At 52.3% G+C, this 22,526-nt stretch overlaps 1 protein-coding gene across 2 annotated transcripts in view; it reads left to right on the top strand.

Annotated features, from left to right (window-relative positions):
• PLXNA2 (plexin A2) overlaps window positions 1-22,522 on the top strand; it is a 252,846-nt gene extending 230,324 nt beyond the window's left edge. For both annotated transcript variants that reach the window (XM_029069154.2, XM_029069155.2), the window contains exons 19-32: window positions 882-1,025; window positions 1,386-1,620; window positions 4,062-4,204; window positions 5,074-5,342; window positions 6,363-6,429; window positions 6,905-7,051; window positions 7,362-7,521; window positions 7,977-8,080; window positions 10,057-10,156; window positions 10,997-11,187; window positions 13,177-13,346; window positions 17,894-18,106; window positions 20,273-20,423; window positions 21,538-22,522. In XM_029069154.2, the coding sequence (XP_028924987.1) occupies window positions 882-1,025; window positions 1,386-1,620; window positions 4,062-4,204; window positions 5,074-5,342; window positions 6,363-6,429; window positions 6,905-7,051; window positions 7,362-7,521; window positions 7,977-8,080; window positions 10,057-10,156; window positions 10,997-11,187; window positions 13,177-13,346; window positions 17,894-18,106; window positions 20,273-20,423; window positions 21,538-21,633 (2,190 nt within the window). In that variant the 3' untranslated portion in view covers window positions 21,634-22,522. The remainder of the gene's footprint in view (window positions 1-881; window positions 1,026-1,385; window positions 1,621-4,061; window positions 4,205-5,073; window positions 5,343-6,362; window positions 6,430-6,904; window positions 7,052-7,361; window positions 7,522-7,976; window positions 8,081-10,056; window positions 10,157-10,996; window positions 11,188-13,176; window positions 13,347-17,893; window positions 18,107-20,272; window positions 20,424-21,537) is intronic.
• The last annotated feature ends 4 nt before the right edge of the window (window positions 22,523-22,526 follow it).

Below are 22,526 nucleotides of genomic sequence, written 5' to 3'. Positions count from 1 at the left end.
CTGAGGCACAGAGAGGTTAAGTGACTTGCTCAAGCTCACACAGCAGGGAAGTGGTGGGGTCAGAATTTGAACACAGGTCCTCTGATTTCCAATCCCGTGCTCTTTCCATCAGGCTACACTGCCTGGCTGACCCTGCTGCTCCCTTAGCAACCAGCTGTCCGTAGTCCAGGTAGCCAGTTTCTGTAGGGCTTTTGTTTAGATCACGGGGAGGACATTAAGGGATACTCATAAGAAAGAAGGAAGTAGTTTATCTAGAATTGTACTTTGTAGTAGCCTCATTGGTTGCTACTACTCAATAAAATTGAGTTGTTACCTATTAAATATGACTAAATAATGCCTTTCTGTGTGAAAGAAAAATAGGTGAAGAATAAAGTATTGTTAATGCTAATCAAAAGAATGAAGTTGGAGCCAAAACCCATCAACTGTCTGGAGCTTAAATTATAGTGTATGAGCGACATCCGATTCAAAACTAAATCCCCAGTGCGGGGATCAGTGACCTCACAGGGACAACACCCTCCCTCACAGGACAAAGTTGGAGGTTTTTTTACCTCTACATCATTGCATTGCCTTCCCGGTGACCATGAAAGGAGCATTTGATAGCATAAACCAAGCTGCTGAGCGTTATGCTTCCGGGGTGAGAGGTCTTTATAGCCTATGCTTGTCTCTTAATCCTCAGAGATTCAGGAGATCTGGGTTCTATTTCAGTCTTTCACTGCCTGCGCAGCTAAGGCGAATCTCTGAACCAACTGGACCTCCACTTCCCTATCTGGAAAATGGGGAGAGTCACCCCTGCCTCTTCGGGCCATTCTGAGAGCAATGAGCCTTGAAAGACGGGAAAGAGCACCTCAGTGGCATTGTTGCTCTGATTCCATCATTCGCAGGGCAAGAACCTGTGTCCCCCAGCCTCCGGGGGTGCCAAGCTCAACTACACAGTGTTGATCGGAGAGACTCCATGTGCCGTAACCGTGTCGGAGACGCAACTCCTCTGTGAACCCCCAAACCTGACCGGGCAGCACAAGGTCATGGTAAGTCCCTCACGGCTCCGACCCCGGGCTTCTCAGGCTCCATCTGGGCCAGATCGCCCCGTCCTGGACACGACCCGCTTTCTGGGTGGCTGGTCCGGCCCCCCCGCACCCCAACTCTGTCTGCCCGGCTGAGACAACGAGCCCCTCTCAGACCTGTCCAGCATTGTGAGCCCAGGGGGTCCCAACCTGCTGGGGGTGTCAAGGGAGCCATTTTCCGAGTAGGCCACGACTGGGTGGTGTTGGAACAGGAAACCACTCTCACCCCCAAGGTCAGCTGTGCTTCCTGTCGGTGCAGCCCTGACTCTCTATGCCTGTGTGTGTGTTTGTGTGTGTGTGCGCGTGTGCGTGCGTGTCACCCAGGTGCACGTGGGCGGCGTGGTGTTCTCTCCGGGCTCGGTCAGCGTGGTCTCAGACAGTCTGCTGACCCTGCCGGCCATTGTCAGCATCGCCGCCGGGGGAAGCCTCCTGCTCATCATCGTCATCATCGTGCTCATCGCCTATAAGCGCAAGTCTCGTGAGAATGACCTCACCCTGAAGAGGCTCCAGATGCAGATGGACAACCTGGAGTCCCGAGTGGCCCTCGAATGCAAGGAGGGTCAGTGGCCTCAGGGGGAGAGTCTTCTTCTCCTCTTCCTCCTCCTTCTTCACCTCCTCCTCCTTGTTCTCAGCTCTATCCTCCCAAACCTCTACTGTCCTTCCCTGCCATTCTGGTGTTCTTAATAGGACAACTGCAGTAATAATGGCATTTCTAAGATCTTTCTGCCTGCTGAGGACTGTGCTAAGCCTGAGGGTCAATATAAGGTGATCAGACTCGATACATTCCGCTACCCATTTGGGGGTCACAGTCTAAGAGGGCTGGAGAATAGGTATTTCATTCCTGTTTTAGACATGAGGAACTGGAGGTACAGAGAGATTAAACGACTTGTCCAAGTCATCCAGCAGGCAAGCCGCAGAAGAGGGATTAGAACCCGGGTCTTCCGATTCCCAGGTCCCTGCTTTTCTCACTGTCATGCTGCCTGGGTCCCTTTACTCCCTTTTACTCCCTTTTGCTCTTAAGGGGTCCCTCATGGAGATCACAGCCTAAGTAGGAGGGAGTACAGGTAGTGAATCCCCATTTTCCAGATGAGGGAACTGAGGCTCAGCGAAGTTAAGTGACTTGCCCAAAATTACACAGCAGGAGTATAGCAGACCTAGGATTAGAACCCAGGTCTTCTGGCTCCCAGGCCCTCACTTTTTCCACTAGGCCATGTTGTTTCCCCTGCAGACAAGGACAGAGAGTTAGGGAGAAATGGGGAGGGGCAGAGGGAGGAGATGGGCAGAAAAGAGGAGAGTGTGTTTGTGGTTATAATTACTCTAAGGAATGCAGGATTTGTGTTTCTGCTTCTGTGGGCATTGGCATTTATGAGTGAAGATTATGTGTGGGTGGGTGTGTGAGACTGCCAAACTAAGACACACACACACAGGGTATGATGTGTGAACGAGCATGTGAGTAGGCGCAGGTTAAACTGTCTTCAGTCTCCCACTCAGTCCCTGCACCAAAGTGACCAAAGTCCCTTTCCCTTCCAGGCTGAGGCCTCGGTCAATAACTCAAAGGGGGCAAACAAAGCATTTTTCCCTTTGGCTGCAAAACCCTCAAACTTCTCTCACAGGAAGGCTAAGGAATGTTAGGAGCTGACAGTGGGGAAAAAAAAGAAGGAATCTTTTTGCTATTTTTCATCGCTCCCAGGCAGAGCTGGCTAACTACTGACTTTAATCCTCGTCTGTTACCCGCCTCTGCCTGAGCTTTCCCTGTGAGCTAGAGGGGAGAGAACACCAGTGTTCCTCCTGCTTGCCCTTGGGATCTTTGACCTGGCTCCCGGCCAGGTCAGAGGGAGGGTGGATGGATTTGATGGGACCTTTGGAAGCAGGATCGGGGCCCTCGAGGATCATGACCTCCTGGGAGGAGACAGGGGATGGAGTAGGATGGGTAAGCCACACCAACAATAGAGTTGAGCAGAGCTGAGTAGATCAGTAGTAGTAATAGTAATGAGGGGAGATGAAGAAGCATTTATTGAACACCCACTTGGTGTGATGCCCCGCACCGGGCATTTGGAAAGAGCATGGGCCTGGGACTTGGCAAGTCACTTAAAGAAGCAGCGTGGCTTAGTGGAAAGGGCAAAGGCTTGAGAATCAGAGGATGTGGGTTCTAATCCTGGCTCTGCCACTTGTCTGCTGTGTGATCTTGGGAAAGCCACTTAACCTCTGTTGCTCAGTTACCTCATCTGTAAAATGAGGATTAAGACTGTGAGCCCCAAGTTTGACAACCCGATTATCTACCCCAGCACTTAGAACAGTGCTTGGCACATAGTAAGTGCTTAACAAATACCATTGTTATCATTATTATTACTTCTCTGGGCCTCAGTACCTTATCTGGAAGTTGGAAATTGAGACTATGAGCCCTATGTGGGAGAGAGATTATGCCCAACCTGACTGTCTTGAATTTACTCTAGTGCTTACTACTGTAGCCTGGCATATAGTAAGAAGTAAAAAAAGAAGAAGAAGCAATCTCTTCCCTGCCCACCAGGAGCTTGCCCTGGCACAGGGGAGAAATATATAAAAATATTGACAACTAGAGGGATCAAAATGCATCAAGGAATAGGTTGCTGATCCAGCAGCATGCTTTGAAAAATAATATATCAGTCAATGGTATTTATAGAGTGTTTACTGTGTGCAGAGCACCCTACTAAGCACTTGGGAAAGTACAGTACAACAGAATTACCAGATACGTTCCCTGCCCATAACTACCTTAAATGAATACTTTGAAGCTCTTGCTCCTGTCTCAAACTAGAACTCACCTTTTGGTTTTCAATCAAACAGTCAGTCAGTGGTATTGATTGAGCATTTACTATATCCAGAGCACTGTACTAAGGTTTTCCCCATCCTGGCCCCCTGACAGGTCCCCCTCTTCCTGAGGAGCTTTCCCAGCCTCCCCCATCCCTCGGTGTTCAGACCCCGTGATCCACTCCACTAAAGTGCTCCTCCTTCTCTCTCCCACAGCCTTTGCTGAACTGCAGACAGACATCAATGAACTGACCAGTGACCTGGACCGCTCAGGGATCCCGTACCTGGACTACCGCACCTACGCCATGCGGGTGTTGTTCCCAGGCATTGAGGATCACCCTGTCTTGCGGGAGCTGGAGGTAAACTGGCCCTGCCCACCCCTGGAGTCAGGAAATGCATTCCCCAGCAAACCAAGATGGCCTGTGTTGATACCATTAAGATTTTTCTGGGAGCAGAGGCCTTTAAAAGGTTGAACAGTCAGTCGATCATGTCGATAAACCAGGAGGCCACTGGAGTTTCTTAAAAGGTCTGGGTGGGATTCTTTCTGCTCATTAAAGCACCTCATTAAGGGGATCAATCCTTTCTGGATTGAAAATCTGGGAGGCAGAAAGCAAGGCAAACTACCAGGCCATTGGACTGCTAGATCTTCTTCCCCAGCGTCAACCACTGGGACCCCTGACTCCATCCTGCCTCATGCCCAGGTCACTGAAATGCCAACCTTCTAACCCAGGGTCCCTTACTCCTCCAGATTTCAGTGCAGGAAGGTGATCACTCAATCAGTGGTATTTCCTAAGTACTTTCTGTGTGCAGAGCACTTTACTCAGGGCTTGGGAGAGTATAATGCAGTAGAGTTGGTAGACACGATCCCTGATCTCAAGGAACTTACAGTTTAGTGGGGGAGACAGAACTGATAAGTTGCAGGTAGGGGAAATGGCAGTGTAAAGATATGTTCATGTTCATAAGTGCTGTGGGCATGGGGAATTAATGTGCTTAAGGGGTAGGGATGCAATTTCATGCCAGTGCATGAGTTGACACAGAAGGGAGGGAGCAGTACAAGGATGATGGGGAATTGGAGACTGCCCAGGGGATTATGGGAAGGCGTGGATTCAGACAAGGGGAGCAAGGAGGGCCGGTCTTGTTGGGAGAGCCCAGTGAGAGAGAGGGGAGTGGGGAAGATGTGTTCCTCTGTGAAGACATTCCCCGCCCCGGCCATACCTACCCACTCTAGGTCCAGGGGAACGGGCAGCAACAGGTGGAGAAAGCCCTGAAGCTGTTCGCCCAGCTCATCAACAACAAGGTGTTCCTGCTGACCTTCATCCGCACCCTGGAATCCCAGCGCAGCTTCTCCATGCGGGACCGCGGGAACGTGGCCTCGCTCATCATGACCGGCCTGCAGGGCAAGCTTGAGTATGCCACCGACGTGCTCAAGCAGCTGCTCGCAGACCTCATCGACAAGAATCTGGAGAACAAGAACCACCCCAAGCTGCTGCTGCGCAGGTCCGGCCGAGAGAGTCTAACGGGAGAGAGAGGAATCGGGAGGGCTGGTCTGGGTGGGAGAGCCCATTGGGAGTTAAGGGAGTGGGGAGGTCAGCCTGTCTGGGAGAGCCCAGCAGAAGAGAAGGGAGTGGAATCAGCCGGAAACAGGAGCTTAGGAGAAAAGAGGAGAGGGGAGAGGACCCGTCTGAGTAGGAGAGTCAAGAGGGAAAGGGAGAGAGAGGGCAGGGAGGAACAGTCTTGGTGGGAGAGCCCAGTGGGAAATAGGGAAGTAGGAAGAGCTGGTCTAGGCAGGAGTCCAGGGGGAGAGATGGGAACCAAAATGGCTTTTCCCCTCCTCTTCCTGCTCCTCCCCTTCCCCTACCCCCCACATGGCTGTTCCAACCCCTCCCTGACCCTTGCTTCTCCCTCCCCTTGCTCCTCCCCTCATCTCTTTTCTCTTCCCCCATTCCCACCCTTCTTACCCTAGGTGCCTAGACACTAAGAGATGATCAATCCAGGCAGGTTCAGGCATGCTATCAACTGGGAAAGGCTTGGGAGGTTAAGGTCGGAGTAACTGACAGGGGCCAGATCTGGAGCGGGGATCCTATAATGACTGGCAGAGTTGGACAGAGAGTGAGCAAAGGATATCAAGGGCAGTAGCAGCTCATGTCAACCCCTCCCTGACATGCCAGGGTATCTGGCCGCTCTTCACCTGCCCTGTCTGCTGGTGGGTCCTTTTGCCCCTCCCTGAATGACTCTAAGTGGCCCACAGTTGATCATTTAATTGTATTTATTAAGCATTTATTGTGTGCAAACCTTGTACTAAGTGCTTTGGAGAGTTCAATACAACAAGATTGGTAGAACACTTTCCCTGCCCATGATGGGCCTGAAACCCAAGCATCCCTTCTCCCTTGTGCCCCTCTGCTTCACATCCAGAGACCCCCATTTCCCCTCTTGGTTCACCCCAGGGACCACCTCCCCCACAACCCCATTTATCCTGCCCAAGGAAGGCCCCACTGACCCACCCATTTTCCCTCCCAGGACTGAGTCGGTGGCCGAGAAGATGCTGACAAACTGGTTTGCCTTTCTTCTGCACAAGTTCTTGAAGGTGAGGACAGGGTTCTGGGGGCAGGGGAGCTGGAAGAAGGGCAGAAGTCAGGCAGGAGAGCTAGGCTGGCCCTGAAAGAGGCGGGAGGGCAGGGAAAGAGAGAGACAGAGACAGAAAGAGAAAGAGAGGGAGGGAGAGGGAAAGAAAGAGGAGGAAGGGAGAGAAGGGGAGAGAGAGGGAGGGAGAGAAGGATTGGAACATTGGAACATTCCAGTTGGAACATTTCAAAGAATCTAGGAAGAGGCTTCCTCTGGGGGCTCTGGGCAAGGGGCCAGGCCAAGCCTTGCTTGGGTACCTAGGCATTGCCAGGCAAGAAGCGAAGGGCTTGAGCAAAATCCAGTTTCCATTTTGACTTGAGAACTCTCCACCCCGCTGCCCAACCTGGGCAGGTGGAGGGAGGAGGACCGTCGGGGGAACCGGGGCGGGCAGCCAGGGCCCAGGCGGCACCTGACCCTTGGTGTGGGTGTCTTGGCAGGAGTGTGCTGGGGAGCCTCTCTTCATGCTGTACTGCGCCATCAAGCAGCAGATGGAGAAGGGCCCCATCGACGCCATCACGGGCGAGGCCCGCTACTCCCTGAGCGAGGACAAGCTCATCCGCCAGCAAATTGACTACAAAACCCTGGTGAGAGGGCAGGGCAGAGACTAGGTCCTGGGGCTGAGGTCTTGTGCATGGCGGTCCCACCCACACCCTCGCCATTCTCCAAACATCACTGTGGCCAGTGCCCGGAGCAGGGGTTCCTGAGCACGATGCTCCCATCCGGCACCCCCACCTCTCTGAACAGCCCTGAGGCCAGGGCTGAGGCTGGGTCAGTGGCAGGATGCTTCTTGAACATTGATGATCCCCTGGTTGGGGGGTCAGGAGAGATGGCAGGGAGACCTCTGGAATCTGGTCCTCCCGACTCAGCTGCTTTCCCTCTCTGCTCCCGCTCCAGATCCTGAACTGTGTGAACCCAGACAATGAGAACAGCCCTGAGATCCCAGTCAAGGTGCTCAACTGTGACACTGTCACCCAGGTCAAGGAAAAGATCCTGGACGCCGTCTACAAAAACGTCCCCTACTCCCAGCGGCCCCGGGCTGTCGACATGGACTTGGGTAGGAGCTTGGGATCTCTCTGACCTGGAAACAGAGGGAGAGGAGGAAGGAGGCGGGTGGAGAGGCACGAAGCAAGACCGGTTTCCTTAGAGCACGCCTGGTCTACAGGATGGGAAAGCTATTCCAAACTGGTAGACAGCCTAGTCCTTCCAGGGGGTCGCAGGGGTTGGGAAGGCGAATGTAGTATTTCTACATGACAGCAAAGGTCATTGCTAGAAAGCTTTGCCATAATGACAAGAAACGGGGAGTAGTACTGGTGGGATAGTTCTTGGAATTCCCTGCTGCCTCCCAGCCAAAACACAGAGCAAGGCAGTCAGGAGAATTAGGGAGAATAGAAGAGACTCCCCGGAAGGAGGCAGGGTGGGGGGAATGTTGGGTAGGCGTCAAAGGACCTAGAGACCAGTAGCCTCCAGCTCACAGCTCTGCCCTCCCCCACACTCTCCGCCGCCACCCAGAGTGGCGCCAGGGCCGGATCGCGCGGGTGGTGTTGCAGGATGAGGACATCACCACCAAGATCGAGGGGGACTGGAAGCGACTCAACACCTTAATGCATTATCAGGTGAGCGGGACAGGGGAGAAACTCGAAGGGGGAAGCAGTGGGGCCTGGTGGAAAGAGCACAGGTCTGGGAGTCAGAGCACGTGGGTTCAAATCCCAACTCTGCCACTTGTCTGCTGTGTGACTTTAGGCAAATCACTTCTCTGTGCCTCAGTTACCTCATCTGTAAAAGGGGGGATTAAGACTGTGAGCCCTATGTGGGACGGGGACTGTGTCTAAATCTATTATCTTGTAACCACCCCAGCACTTAAAACAGTGCCTGGCATATAGTAAGCGCTTAACATATACCATTAAAAAAAAAGGGAGCCAGGGTGGTTGGCCCAAAGTCTAGCAGCACCAGGGTCAGAACCAGGGTCCAAAACAAATTGTATTTCACCCGCATTGGCCTGCCGGTCTTTCCTTGGAAGATGGGACACGGACCCCAAGGAAGATCCTCAAGTCACCGGCCAGAGCAACCGACTACTTTTCTTGGATCGCCCTTGGAAAACCAAACATTATGTCCTTAAAAGAGACTCAGACAGCTAGTGCTATCACTTCCCACTCCCTCCCCCCAAAAAGAACCCCAATAATTATAATTAATTATGGTATTCATTAAGCACTTCCTGTGTGCCAAGCACCATACTAAGCACTGGTGTAGATACAAGATAATCGGGTTCGGCACAGTCCCTTTCCTACATGGGGATCAGAGTCTTAAGTCTAAGCCCGAGGTGTAAGTTTTACTGGGGGAATTCTTCCAAAGATCGGCGCGCCCTCTGTGCCTTCTTGCCATCCAACTATCAAGTCCTGTTCTAGATGGTGAAGCACTGATCAGAGGGACAGTGGGAAAGTCCGAGGGGAAGCCAGTGCCATTTCAAAATAATGGAGTGTTTAGAACCTGCAGGCAGCAGAGTATTAAATGGGCTGAAAGCTATCTTCTCTGGATCCATCCTAAAGGCAAAATAGGGTTGGACTTCCTCTCCCATCGTCCTGTCCAAAGTCAAAGGTCCAGGGCCTACCCCAGGAGCGAATCTGCATATTCTTAATTAACAAAGAGAAGTTCCCAAACTTCTAAGCCTCAAAGATTTATAAGGAGGGTAAAATTAAACAGTGCCACTAAAAGCGATTCTAACAGAATCTCGTTAGCACTAATGTTCATTTATAGTTCAGCTTCCCCTCATCTCATTCTTTCTCGGTGGGCTAGAGGGACCAACAATTTAAGACCCTGAGAGATGATTTTATGGCTGGTGCAGCTATAAATCAAACTTACAAAGTTCATAAAAATTGTTAAGATAAAAAATGGTTTAATAGGAATGTTTTATGGTCCATAACATTATTATAGCTGTTTTATTCCCTTTGCGTTTGGGGTTTAATTGGATCGCCACGATTCTTGGGATTCTTCGTTTTTATTGGATGGAGCATAATCTTAAATCAAAATGGCCCCAAATGTCTTCAATATGTCTCACCATTTATCAGCCATTCCTTAAAGGGGTGGGTAAGGGGCGGTCCGGGGCTCCTCAAAGGGCTGAGCTCTCGCCATCTTGAATCCCTGACTTCCTAGACGATGGAGGACTCCAGTGAAACCAGGCAGATGCACCAGAAGTTAGGCTCAGGGTCTGAAGAAGCTCCCTAGCCTGAGTGTAAAATAAAATAAGTAGTCACTGTGTAAGAGTTTGACTAAAAATCCCCCAGAGGACCAATCTATAGGGTTGCCTTAAGGCTCTCTTCCCAGATGAAATCTCTGATTTCTGCCAGAGAGGTGAGGATTGGGGATTCGAGGGTGGGGGCACCTGCCTTTCTCAAAATCACTCAATCGGTGGCATTTATTGAATACTTACCGTGTACAGGGCACTATCTGAAATGCTTGGGAGAGTATAGTAGAGTTAGACACAGTCCCTACCTTCAAGGTACATAGAGTCTTGTTGGCAGTCCTTCAATCTTGCAGAATGATTCCTCTCACCCCTCTCCTCCTTCCCCTTTCTCTGCCTCTGTGCCCCTCTTAGGTGTCTGACCGCTCAGTGGTGGCCCTGGTCCCGAAGCAGACCTCCTCTTACAACATCCCTGCCTCCGCCAGCATCTCCCGAACCTCCATCAGCCGATACGGTGAGCCAGAAGTCTCCATTCCGGAAACTCAGTGTGCTGGGGCGGGTGGCTGGGACGGCCTGGTGCAAACCTGCACCTCCCCCCTGGTTCCCAGAGAGCTTCCCACCAGCCCCTATCACTCTTCCTCACTCCCCCGCCGAGAAGATTCTCGAGGTTAAGGGCCCAATAGGCTGCTCCCCAGAAGCTCTGTTCCCTCCTCTGCCTCACCCCTCCGCCCTCCAACCCCCCGGCATCCCAGCCATGATTTCAGAAGAGGGAAGGGTAGCTCGGGATGGTAACCCCACTAGTTAGGGTGTGGGTCCCCAGAGCCCTGAATGAAATAAATTAAGTCCCCTTCTGCCCCTGCCCTGACTTCCTCAGTGCACCCCAGTCACCCTACAGATCAGGGACTTGGACCCAACTTACAGCGCTTACAGTAAGCACTCAGTAAATTCCATTGATTGATTACAGAGCACTGCACTGTTTGGACGAGTCCAATATAACAGTGTAGTAGACACATTCCCTGCCTACTAAGAGCTGACAGTCTAGAGGGGGAGACAGACACTAATATAAATAAATATATTACAGGTATGTACATAAGTGCTGTGGGACAGAGAGGTGAATAAAAGGAGCAAAACCAAGTGCAAGGGTAACGCAGAAGAGAGTGGGAGAAGAGGAAGTGAAGGCTTAGTCAGAGAGGCCTCTTGGAGGAGATGTGCCTTCAGCAAGGCTTTGGAGGTGGGGAGAGTTATTGTCTGTCAGATATGAAGAGGGAGAGCGTTCCAGGCCAGAGGCCGGACGCTCAGGCCCGACTCCCTGTCCTTCCGTCCTCCTGCCCTCCCTCCGACCACCTCCACGCAGACTCATCGTTCAGGTACACGGGCAGCCCGGACAGCCTCCGCTCCCGCGCCCCCATGATCACCCCTGACCTGGAGAGCGGCGTCAAGCTCTGGCACCTGGTGAAGAACCACGACCACGGGGACCAGAAGGAGGGGGACCGGGGCAGCAAGATGGTGTCCGAGATCTACCTGACCCGGCTGCTGGCCACCAAGGTGACTGCCACCTCCCTCCCACGCTGGTCCGGGGAGGAGTCTGTCTGGCCCCCTCAGGCCAGCAGAGTCAAGAGAGCTAAATGATGGCGCCTTGGCGGGAGAGGTCCCCGCCCCCATCCTCACCAGTGCCACTAACGTTGTCCCTGTTTGACCCCAACTGCATCCCTTCCCCCATCCCAACAGGGCAACTGGACCTTGGCTCTGGTAGGTTTCATAGCTACCTGCCCAGCACCTTTGCAACAGTCCCGCCCCGACCCCAGGATCCTTTCGAATAGATGAACCCTGGGAGTTAGAGGACCTGGATTTGAATGTCGGCCCTGCTCCTGGACAGCTGTGTGACCTTGGACAGGTCACTTCACTTCTTGAGAAGCAGCGTGGTTCAGTGGAAAGAGGACGGGCTTGGGAGTCAGAGGTCATAGGTTCTAATCCAGGCTCCGCCACTTGTCAGCTGTGTGACTTTGGGCAAGTCACTTAACTTCTCTGTGCCTCAGTTACCTCATCTGTAAAATGGGTATTAAGACTATGAGCCCCATGTGGGACAACCTGATTACTCTGTACGCCCTCCCCAGCACTTACAACAGTGCTTGGCACATAGTAAGGGATAACAAATGCCATTATTATTATTATTATTTTTGGTGCCTCAGTTTCCTCATCTGTAAAATCAATCAATCTCCTGCTTAGACTGGGGTCTCATCTGGGACAGGGACAGGTTATGAGCTAATTGTCTTATTTCTACCCCGGCACATAGTACAGAACTTGGTACATAGCCAGTGCTTAACAAATGCCACTATTATTATTAACCCAGTGGAAGCTTCCATTCCCCAGGCTGGACTGTCAGCCCATGTCCAGCTAAGTAGAGAACGTGGCTGCCAGGAGATACCCTAGCAGCCCCAAATCCTATTGTTTGGAGGGCTCCCTGCCCTCCTGCCCAAGCTTCCTTGGGCAACCCTCTTACATAATTAACGTTGGTATTTGTTTAGCGCTTACTATGTGCAGAGCACTGTTCTAAGCGCTGGGGTAGATACAGGATAGTCAGGTCGTCCCACCTGAGGCTCACAGTTAATCCCCATTTTACAGATGAGGTAACTGAGGCACAGAGAAGTGAAGTGACTTGCCCACAGTCACACAGCTGACAAGCGGCAGAGCCGGGAGTCGAACTCATGACCTCTGACTCCGAAGCCCAGGCTCTTTTCCGCTGAGCCACGCTGCTTCCCATAGATGTAAGATCATCTTACATAGATGATCCCAAGACAGCGATAATATAATAATTACAATTACAGTACTCGTCAAGCCCTTACTATGTGCCAAGGACTGTTCTAAGCACTGGGGTAGATGCAAATTAATCAGTTTGGACACAGTCCCTGTCCCGCATGGGGCTCACGGTCTAAGCCCCATGGAGAAGCAGCGTGGCTCAGTGGAAAGAGCACGGGCTTTGGAGTCAGGGCTCATGCGTTCGAATCCCAGCTCTGCCACTTGTCGGCTGTGTGACTGTGGGCAAGTCACTTAACTTCTCCATGCCTCAGTTCCCTCATCTGTAAAATGGGGATTAAGACTGTGAGCCCCACGTGGGACAACCTGATTCCCCTATGTCTACCCCAGCGCTTAGAACAGTGCTCGACACATAGTAAGCGCTTAACAAATACCAACATTATTATTATTATTATAAGCCCTCGTTTGTCTTTTTTTATGGTATTTGTTAAGCGCTTACTATCTATATGACAGACATTGTAATAAGCGCTGGGTAGATACAATCTTATCATGTTGGACGCAGACTTAATCCCCATTTTACAGATGAGTTAACCGAGGCCCAGAGAAGTTAAGTGCCTTGCCTAACGTCACAGAGCAAACAAGTGTCGGATCCAGAGTTAGAACCCTGTTGCTATGGCTCCTGCCATCTGGCCCCTGCCCGGAGTGGTGGTTTCTTCCCCCGTCCCAACTCCCTCCTCCCTTCTTCCTGACCTCCCCACTGATGCGTCCCACCATCCACAGGGAACGCTGCAGAAGTTTGTCGACGATCTGTTCGAGACCCTGTTCAGCACCGTGCACCGGGGTAGCGCCCTCCCACTGGCCATCAAATACATGTTTGACTTCCTGGACGAGCAGGCCGACAGGCACAGTATCCATGACACGGATGTGCGGCACACCTGGAAGAGCAACTGGTGAGTCTGAGGGGGGCCCAGGATGCCAGAGGATTGTGGGAGCAGCAGGGCAGGGGTTAGAGTCTGGTTTGGGCTGAGGGAAGCGAGTGGGGGTGTTGCATGGACTAGTGGAAAGAGCACGGGCTTGGGAGGACCTGAGTTCTAATCTGCCTCTGCCATACGCCTGCTGTATGACTTTAGGCAAGTCACTTCACTTTGTTATGCCTCAGTTTCCTCATCTGTGAAATGGGGATTCAATACCTGTTCTCCCTCCTACTTAGACCGTGAGCCCTCCGTGGGACAGGGACTGTGTCTGACCTGCTTAGCTTGTGTCTTGCCCAGCGCTTAGAAGAGTGCTCGACACATATTAAGCGCTTAAAAATACCATAATTATTACTATCTGTTCTTAGCCGGGGCTGGTAGTCTGAGCCCGAAGAAACCACTAGGCGCAATGGGCTTCCAACAGCACTTGCTCCTGTTGTTTCGCAGGACCTCGCCACTCCCACTGACCAGACACTTCCATCCCGGCTCTGCTACTTGGCAGCTGTGTGACTGTGAGCAAGTCACTTAAATTCTCTGTGCCTCAGTTCCCTCATCTGTAAAATGGAGATCAATAATAATGATAATAATGTCGGTATTTGTTAAGTGCTTACTATGTGCGGAGCGCTGTTCTAAGCGCTGGGGTAGATACAGGGTCATCAGGTTGTCCCACGTGAGGCTCACAGTTAATCCCCATTTTAGAGATGAGGGAACTGAGGCACAGAGAAGTGAAGCGACTTGCCCACAGTCACACAGCTGACTTAAGACTGTGACTTAAGACTGACTTAAGACTGATTAAGACTCTGAGCCTCACATGGGACAACCTGATTACCCTGTATCTACCCCAGCACTTAGAACAGTGCTCTGCACATAGTAAGTGCTCAACAAATACCAGCATCATTATTATTATTATTATTATTATCTCAGTTTGCAGTTCTCAAACCCAGAGATGACAGCTAGGACTCTTGCTCTTGCCCTGAACCAGCTAGAGAGCAAGTCACATCTCTGAAGGCAGATCAGGGGGAGTTGAAAACCTTTCCCTGGAAGCATGGTGACTTATTGGGAAGGAAGCAGGCCTCGGGGGTCAGGAGTCCTGAGTTCTAATCCTGGCTCCCTCACCTGCCTGCTTTTGTGACCTTGGGCAAGTCACTCGGCTCCTGGTTGTCTCAGTTTCCTCATCTGTCTCCCTGTTAGACTGTGAGCCCCATTTGGGGCAGGGTTTGTGTCTGATCTGACAGTCTTGTGTCTACCCTAATGCTTAGCACAGTGCTTGGCACACTGTATCTTTACCACAATGATTCATGTTGCCCAGATGCCCCATAGTCTGGAGAGATTTTGGACTAGAGACCAGATGCTAGGATGGGCTCCCGGGCTAAGAAAGGTTTTAGTTAAACCCAGACTTCGATGTCCTTGGGGTGCCAGGGCACCCGATCAGTTTTCAGCAGGGACAGGGAAAACCACCTGCAAAATTCCATTTAAGCCTGTACTCTTAAACCAAATTGCTTATCGCAAGTCTGGGAAACAGTAGACGCAGTGTGCAATGTATCTCTTCCCAGAGGCCATCAGAGTGTAACCGGAGAACTGGCCGGCTCAGGTAATTCACTGGACCCGGAGAACTTACCTGGCCCAGAAACTTCGGGAGAAGCAGCGTGGCTCAGTGGAAAGAGCACGGGCTTTGGAGTCAGAGGTCATGGGTTCGAATGCCGGCTCTGCCCCTTGTCAGCTGTGTGACTGTAGGCAAGTCACTTAACTTCTCTGTGCCTCAGTTACCTCATCTGTAAAATGGGGATTAAGACTGTGAGCCCCACGTGGGACAACCTGATTCCCCTGTGTCTATCCCAGCGCTTAGAACAGTGCTCTGCACATAGTAAGCGCTTAACAAATACCAATATTATTATTATTATTCTCTCCCAGCTCTTGGGGTGAGAGCAGAGACTAGAGAGCAGACAGAACCTCAAAACGGCAGGAGAATACAGCGCTAGAGTCCTAGTTGTTCCACCTTATGCCTGGACAGAAGTCTTGTCCAGATGGGGAGGCTGGAGGCAGTGCATTCAGGCTTAAGGGTTAAGTGAGAAGCAATGCCTGCTCACCCAAAAGTCTTCAAAAACAGCGGATTTATCAGCAGCCCGACCGGGGTAGCGACGTGGGGATTAAGAGCCCCACAGACTGACAAGGCAGCTCAGAAATTAGTCCAACAGAAAAGCCAGTGCAGCTTCCCAGAGCCTCCCCTCATTCTCTAGCCCCGTGGAATTCCAGAGCTTGATGCTGCCTGGAGAGGGAATCCCCGGAAGGGGCAACTCACGAGGAGGACAGGGTTGGAGAAAGGGCTTGGCTCAGTTGGAAATGGACTGGGAGATGGGTGGCCAGAAGAGCCAGTAGACATAGAGAGGATGCCATAAGGCTGGTCTGGCCCTTTAAGGCCTTAGAGCCCGTGCTCCCAGAGGGCGGAACCGGAGCGTGTTTGCCTGACTTGCTGTGGTGTCCAGCCCGGCTCCAAGCTTCTGAGTGATGGGGAGAAATGGTCTTGTTTTCTCCCTCCAGTTAGAGGCCTGCCTTCCTCCCTGTCCCCTGCACCTCTCCACCTATCAGCTACAGGAGAGAAGGCTCAGCCAGAGTCAACCCCAGGAAGCTGCCAAGTCCGGGACGACTGGCCCAGGCCGGAGCCCCATTTGTTGGAACGGCAGAGGGTTGGGGAGAGCAGAAGTTGTACCCTTAGATAGGCCCACTTCTCCCCCAGCAGTGAGGCTCTCAAGACCCACACCACTGCCGTCCCCTTCCCAATCCCCCCGGGGAGCGGACGCTGGAGCCGGCCTATATAATAATAATGTTGGTATTTGTTAAGCACCTACTATGTGCAGAGCACTGTTCTAAGCGCTGGGGTAGATACAGGGTAATCAGGTTGTCCCAAGTGAGGCTCACAGTTAATCCCCATTTTACAGATGAGGTCACTGAGGCACAGAGAAGTGAAGTGACTTGCCCACAGTCACACAGCTGACAAGTGGCAGAGCCAGGAGTCGAACCCATGACCCCTGACTCCGAAGCCCAGGCTCTTTCCACTGAGCCACGCTGCTTCCCCTATATCACCATGACTCTGGCACCTCCTCTGCCAGGGCACGGGGCGGTCACTCACGTCCTACTCGTTGGGAGGAATGGGTCCCCCGAGGGCTGGGGCCTGGACCGATTGCTCTGCTTGGCCCTAAAGTGGGAATGGTTCTGGGAGACGCCCCTGAACCCAGCGGCTTCCTTTGGAGGAAGGGAAGCTCAACTCAGTCTCAGCCTTTTGCTTCCTCACTTGCACTAAATGGAATATCTTGGAAATACCCACTAGACTGTAAACTCCTTGAGGGCAGGGATTGTGTCTACTTATTCTACTGTATTCTTCCCAAGCACTTAGTAGTGCTTTCCACACAGCAAGCTAGGCAGGTCCAACCGCAGTGCTGAAACAGGCAGAGCTGCTGGAACACAAGGGGAACAAGGGCAGCAAAAGCACAAGGAGGGCAGTGAAGGTGGTGGCCCCTGCCTCTGTGGAGCAGAAAGTTGGGGAGATCCAGATGGGGCAATGGCAGAAGTGACCCCCCTCAACCCAGCCCCATCCACTCCCCCGCAGAGCTCAGAGGCTAAAGCCCCTGCCAGACAGCTGAAGAAGGGGAGTGGAAAGAGAACAGAAGGCAGCAGCTGTTTGGTTTTGTATTTTTTCATCTTAACATTCTGCCAAAGGGAAAGAGAAGAATAATTCTCCCATGATTCCAAACCTCTGAGAGACAGGAGGAAATCTGTTGCCTCTGACCAGGAGAAGCAGCCTTAAACAGCCAAATAACTACCAGGTCCTAGTGATGGTCCTCCATCCCTCCCCGCCCTCCACCTCCTACCCCCTACTGTCCAGCCATGAAAGGATTGGAGTTTGCTGGAGGAGGAGGAGGAGAATTGGCTCGGTGGGCGGGTCAGTCACCAGGGAGCTCAATGCCCCCCGACCCTGGGAAAGGAGCTTGAAAAAGACGGGAGCCTCCCTGGGGTGGCAGGAGCCGGGGGGGAGTAGGAGGAAGTGTCCCTACTGTCTGGGCTTGGGGGCAGTGCCCAGACATCTGCCGTGGCACCACAAACAATAGCAGCTGGCATGAGGAGAGGCAGGGAGCTTTTGGGGGTTTTGTCTGCAGCTTAAAGCCGGAAGCCCCGCTCCCAGCTGCCATATGGGGAATTAGTTCTGGGCTTGAGTGCCAGGGGTATGAGACCTCGGAAGCAGACCCGGAGGCCTCTGGGAAGGTCAGTGTCAAACCCTTCTGGTTCGGAGGGGTCACTGGCCCACTCCAGTGGTGGGGAGAGCAGCAGTTTATCTTGGGAAAAGAGGGTGGGCATGGATTCTATATAGTAGCTTCTGGAGTCCCCCTGGGGGCCGTGGCAGTGGAGAATAAGCTGGGGCTTCGGTTCCGGGGGTTGGTTTGTGGTGGGTGTTGGGGAGGCATAATGAGGTAGAGCCCTTCTGCCCAGGAGAGACCACTCACCGGAGTCTTCCCTTCCCTCCTACCCCACAGCCTCCCTCTCCGGTTTTGGGTCAACGTCATCAAGAATCCCCAGTTCGTGTTCGACATCCACAAGGGTAGCATCACGGATGCCTGCCTGTCGGTGGTGGCCCAGACCTTCATGGACTCCTGCTCCACCTCAGAGCACCGGCTGGGCAAGGACTCCCCCTCCAACAAGCTGCTCTATGCCAAGGACATCCCCAGCTATAAGGCCTGGGTGGAGAGGTCAGTAGGGCTGGAGGGTTTGAGGGAGGGCTGGAAGACTTTTCCTCATCTCCCACTCCCTTCTGCTTCGCCCTCTCAGGCTCCCTGTACTCTTCCCCCACTCCCAGCCACACAGCACTTATGAATATATCTGTATTTTTATTTATTTGTATTGATGTCTGTTTATTATTATTGATGTCTGTCTCCCTGCCCCCCAGACTGTAAGCTCACTGTGGGCAGGGATTGCCACTGTTTATTGTTGTATTGTACTTTCCCAGGCACTCAGTACAGTGCTCTGCACACAGTAAGTGTGTAATAAATATGATTGAATGAATGAATGAATGAAAAGGCTAGAAGATTGAAGGGCTGGAGGGCTGACTGTCTGGCTAGCTGGGGTTCCACTAACAACCCCTCCCCAGCCCATCACCCGAGCTCCTCCCTGAAACACCAGACTCTGGATTGGGGTGGTGGAATTTCCTCATTTTCCGGGCACTGGGTCAAAAGACTAGCACAGCCAGGCCCAGCTGGCAGATTCATTCATTCAGTCATATTTATTGAGTGCTTACTGTGTGCAAAGCACTGTATTAAGCACTTGGAAAGTACAATACAGCAGAGACAATCCCTGCCCACAACGAATTGACAGTCTACTGCCCCAGCCCCCAAACCCAGGGCTTGGGGCTGGATTCAGAGGAAAACGGGCTGCCAGAGGCTGCCAGAAGCTGAGCAGAACTAGAATAAACTGGGAGAAGCAGCAGTGAGGCACAACGAGAGGCAAGGTTTCGGCGGCTTGTATGGGACCCTGGGCTTTCTCCTCCGGGTGGACTGTCTGAGCTACTCTGTCCTGTCCAGCCAGGTTCTCAAGCTACTTCCAATAGTGGAAGAGAAGCAGGGTAGGCCAGTGGAAAGGGCCTTGGTCTGAGAGTCAAGAGACCCCTGTTCTTCACCACTTGCCTGATTTGTGACCTTCGGCAAGACACTGTATTTGTCAAGGCCTTAGTTTTTCACCTGTCAAATGGAGATAAAAAAATACCCATTCTCTCCCTTACTTAGACTATGAGCCCCTGGATTGAACAGGGAATTGTGCCTGCTTCCCTGTATCTGATCTGCTTATTTTGTATCTACCCCAGTGCTTGGCACATAGAAAGTGCTTAACAAGTACTATTATTCATTCATTCTTGCATTCAATCATATTTATTGAGCACTTACTGTGTGCATAGCACTGTACTAAGTGCCTGGGAGAGTACATTGTAATAATAAACAGACATATCCTCTGCCCACAGTGAGCTTACAATCTACAGGTTGAGGTTACAATCAATCAATGATATTTACTGAGTTCTATGTGCAGAGCTTTACTATCATTATTATTAATATTATCATCATCATAATAATAATTATCATAGGGCCCCATCTGGCCTGACTGGATCCAAGGCTCAATCCCCTAGCCCACGGAGTGTTCCTCCCAAGACAGTGCCCCTCTCGTCCGCTCGCTGTGCTCCCCCAAGGAACCTGGGGGGAGCAGTAGGGATGGACCCTGTTGAGGACAAACCCTGGCCCAAACCCCAAAACATTCCTGAGACACGAGACTCCAAGGGAGCTCTGCACTCCCTTCCCCCTTCACAGGGCATTCTGGGTCCATCTGCCTCTCTCCCTCACATGTCTGTCGGTCTCCCTGATGGGTCTATCCCTGCCTCCTCTTCCAAGTCTGTCTGGTTCCCCACCTTGTCTGTTTCTGTCTCCCCATCCATAACAGTCCCTGTCTCCCCTTCCATGTCTATCTCTGTCTCCCCCTCCATGTCTGTCCTTGTCTTCCCCTATGTCTATCTCCGTCTCCCCATCTGTGTCTGTCTCCCCTTCCAAGTCTGCTTCTGTCTCCCCCTCCACATCTACCTCTGTCTCCCCCTCCTCGTCTGTCTCTGTCTCCCCTTCCATGTCTTTCACCCCCTTCGTGTCTGTCTCTGTCTCCCACTCCATGGCTGTCCCTGTGTCTCCCTCCATATCTGCCTCTGTCTCCCCCCGATGTCTGTCTCTGTCTCCTCCACCGCATCCGTCTCTGGTTCCCCGCAATGTCAGTCCCTGACTCTCCCTCCACATATATCTCTGTCTCCCCCTCCGTGTCTGACTCCGGTTCCCCGCCACATCTGTCTTTGACCCGCCCTCCACATCTGTCTCTGTCTCCTGCACTGGCAGGTACTACGCGGACATCGCCAAGCTCCCGGCCATCAGCGACCAGGACATGAACGCTTACCTGGCGGAGCAATCACGGCTGCACGCCGTTGAGTTCAACATGCTGAGCGCCCTCAACGAGATCTATTCCTACATCAGCAAGTACAGCGAAGAAGTAAGCGTGGCCTGCTGGGGCAGGGAGCCTGGAGACTGCCATTTAGACCTCTGCGGTTGAGGGGGGGAGTCCGTGGCCGGGGCGGGGACGGCCCTCGAAACCAACTTGAGTTACACAACCACCCAGTTGTCATCTGCGTGGTGTGGTGGAAGCCCTGAATTACAACCATTTTGGATACCCTGGAATTGGATAAACCTGGAGTAACCAGGTTCTAGAAAAGAATCTTGGAAGCTCCTCGAGGACGGGAAACATTTCTAACGCTTTTGAACTCACCCAAGCATTTAGTTCAGTGCTCTGCTCACAGTAAGCCTCAAGTAAATGCCACTGATTAATGGATTTATTGAGTGCCCTGCCCAAAGTAAGAGATCGATAAATACGATTGATGGACGGGTTGCCCAGTACTGTCCAATGCAACTATTCATCCAGTCAGCGTTTCCCGATGGGGGGGCTTGCATGGTCCAGAGGGCAGGCGCACCCCAAGCCTACATCTCATCCCCCAATTCAGGGTCTCTACATCTAGTCTCACTGGACCAGATGGATATGGAGAAAAGGGAGGTGCTTCCTGGCACGACTGGTTGTTAGCTGTTCATGTGCCCGGGCCAGCGGCAGCTATTTCTCCCCTGCCCATGGTGTCCTGAAAGCATCCAAATCCTGTATTCAAGAGGTTTAGACAGCCGGCCCCCTCCAGCCTCTGCCTTCCTCCTCTACTGGCTGTCTTCTCCTCCCATCTCTTCCTGAGCAACAATTTGCAGCGGGGCTTGTGGGAGGAACAGGGCTTGGCTCTGAGCTGGTTGCTCTGGGGGTAGATTGGACCCTATCCTTTCCCTAGAGGTGTGTTCAGTAGAGCTCCATTTCCTTAGCGTGGCCAGGGTGGGAAGAGGGAGGAGAGGAAAGGGGAAAGCAGGTGCAATCATGGAAGGCTTCCCGGAGGAAGAATTCTCCCTCTAGACCGTAAGCTCCTTACTGTCGGGCAATGTGTCTACAACACTGTCCTACTGTGTTCTCCCTAGCACACAGTACAGTGCTCCACCCACAGTAAGGATTTGATGATTGATAGAGGGGCATTTTGAGCCACTTCCTCACACCTCCGGAATCCCCTCGCTTCTCATTCCAGATCATTGCAGCCCTGGAGCAGGACGATCAGGCACGGAGGCAGCGCCTGGCATACAAGGTGGAGCAGCTGATCAGTGCCATGTCTATCGAGAGCTGAGAGGAAGAGCCAGGAGCTCCCTAAGAGGAGGAAAGACCCGTCGGCGCTGAGACTCTGGGGAACGCGGAGCCAAGGACCGGGGAAGGGAGGCAACGGCCAGGACCTTGCAGCCCCCGTTCCCAAGATCCCATCCCGGGGCCACGGAGTGGGGAGAGAGGGAGCCCCTTCCCTCCCCATCACCGCCCGCCGCCACCGCTCACCGGGACTCTGGCGTCCAGGTCCTGCCGGGATGACCCGCGTCTTCAGCCGAGGAGAGAGACGCAAGGAAAAAGTCATTCTTCCAGCCGGGAGGCCGGAGCTGGGGGCACAGCCTCTGGGACTGCTGCTTTGCATGAAAGGTCATTTGTTGTATATTAGAAAATGATGAAACTTTATTTAATTTTTTTTTAAGAAAAAAGGGGTAAACAGAACCCGGAAATAAAACAACAAAGAAGTCACTCTGGGAATCCAGTCCCGATTTTTTTTTTAATATCATTCCAATTTTTTTTTCTTTCCCTGTCAACCCCCTCCTGACTTCTTCCTGAAAGCCCCAGCACTGTTGGCAGGCGGGGCAGTCAGCAAACGGACTCAGGACTCGATTGGAAATGTCCCAGAAGTTAAGTACTATTCTCCCTTGGACGGTGAGAAAATAGCCAGAATGAAAAAAGGAAGAAGAAGAAGACAAAGAATGAACACAAGTTTGCACCAAACCTTTTTTTCACAGAAATGGATGGATACCGGCCAGTGGCTGCCCACTGAATCATCCTACCTGTTGGATTTGAAATCCAGCTTCACACACACCACCCCGTCTGAGTCGCCTCTGTGGAGAACCTGGATCTTTCAATGACAATGAGCCATTTTGGTACCGGTTTTTCACTCCTGTGTCTGAACACCAAGATCTTGAAGTTGACCTC

The sequence above is a fragment of the Ornithorhynchus anatinus genome, chromosome 7 (genome assembly GCF_004115215.2).
Source record: "Ornithorhynchus anatinus isolate Pmale09 chromosome 7, mOrnAna1.pri.v4, whole genome shotgun sequence".
NCBI classification, from domain to species: Eukaryota; Metazoa; Chordata; class Mammalia; order Monotremata; family Ornithorhynchidae; genus Ornithorhynchus; species Ornithorhynchus anatinus.
The sequence above is the reverse complement of the archived record's forward strand: the minus strand, read 5'-3'. Positions and strand labels throughout refer to the sequence as shown.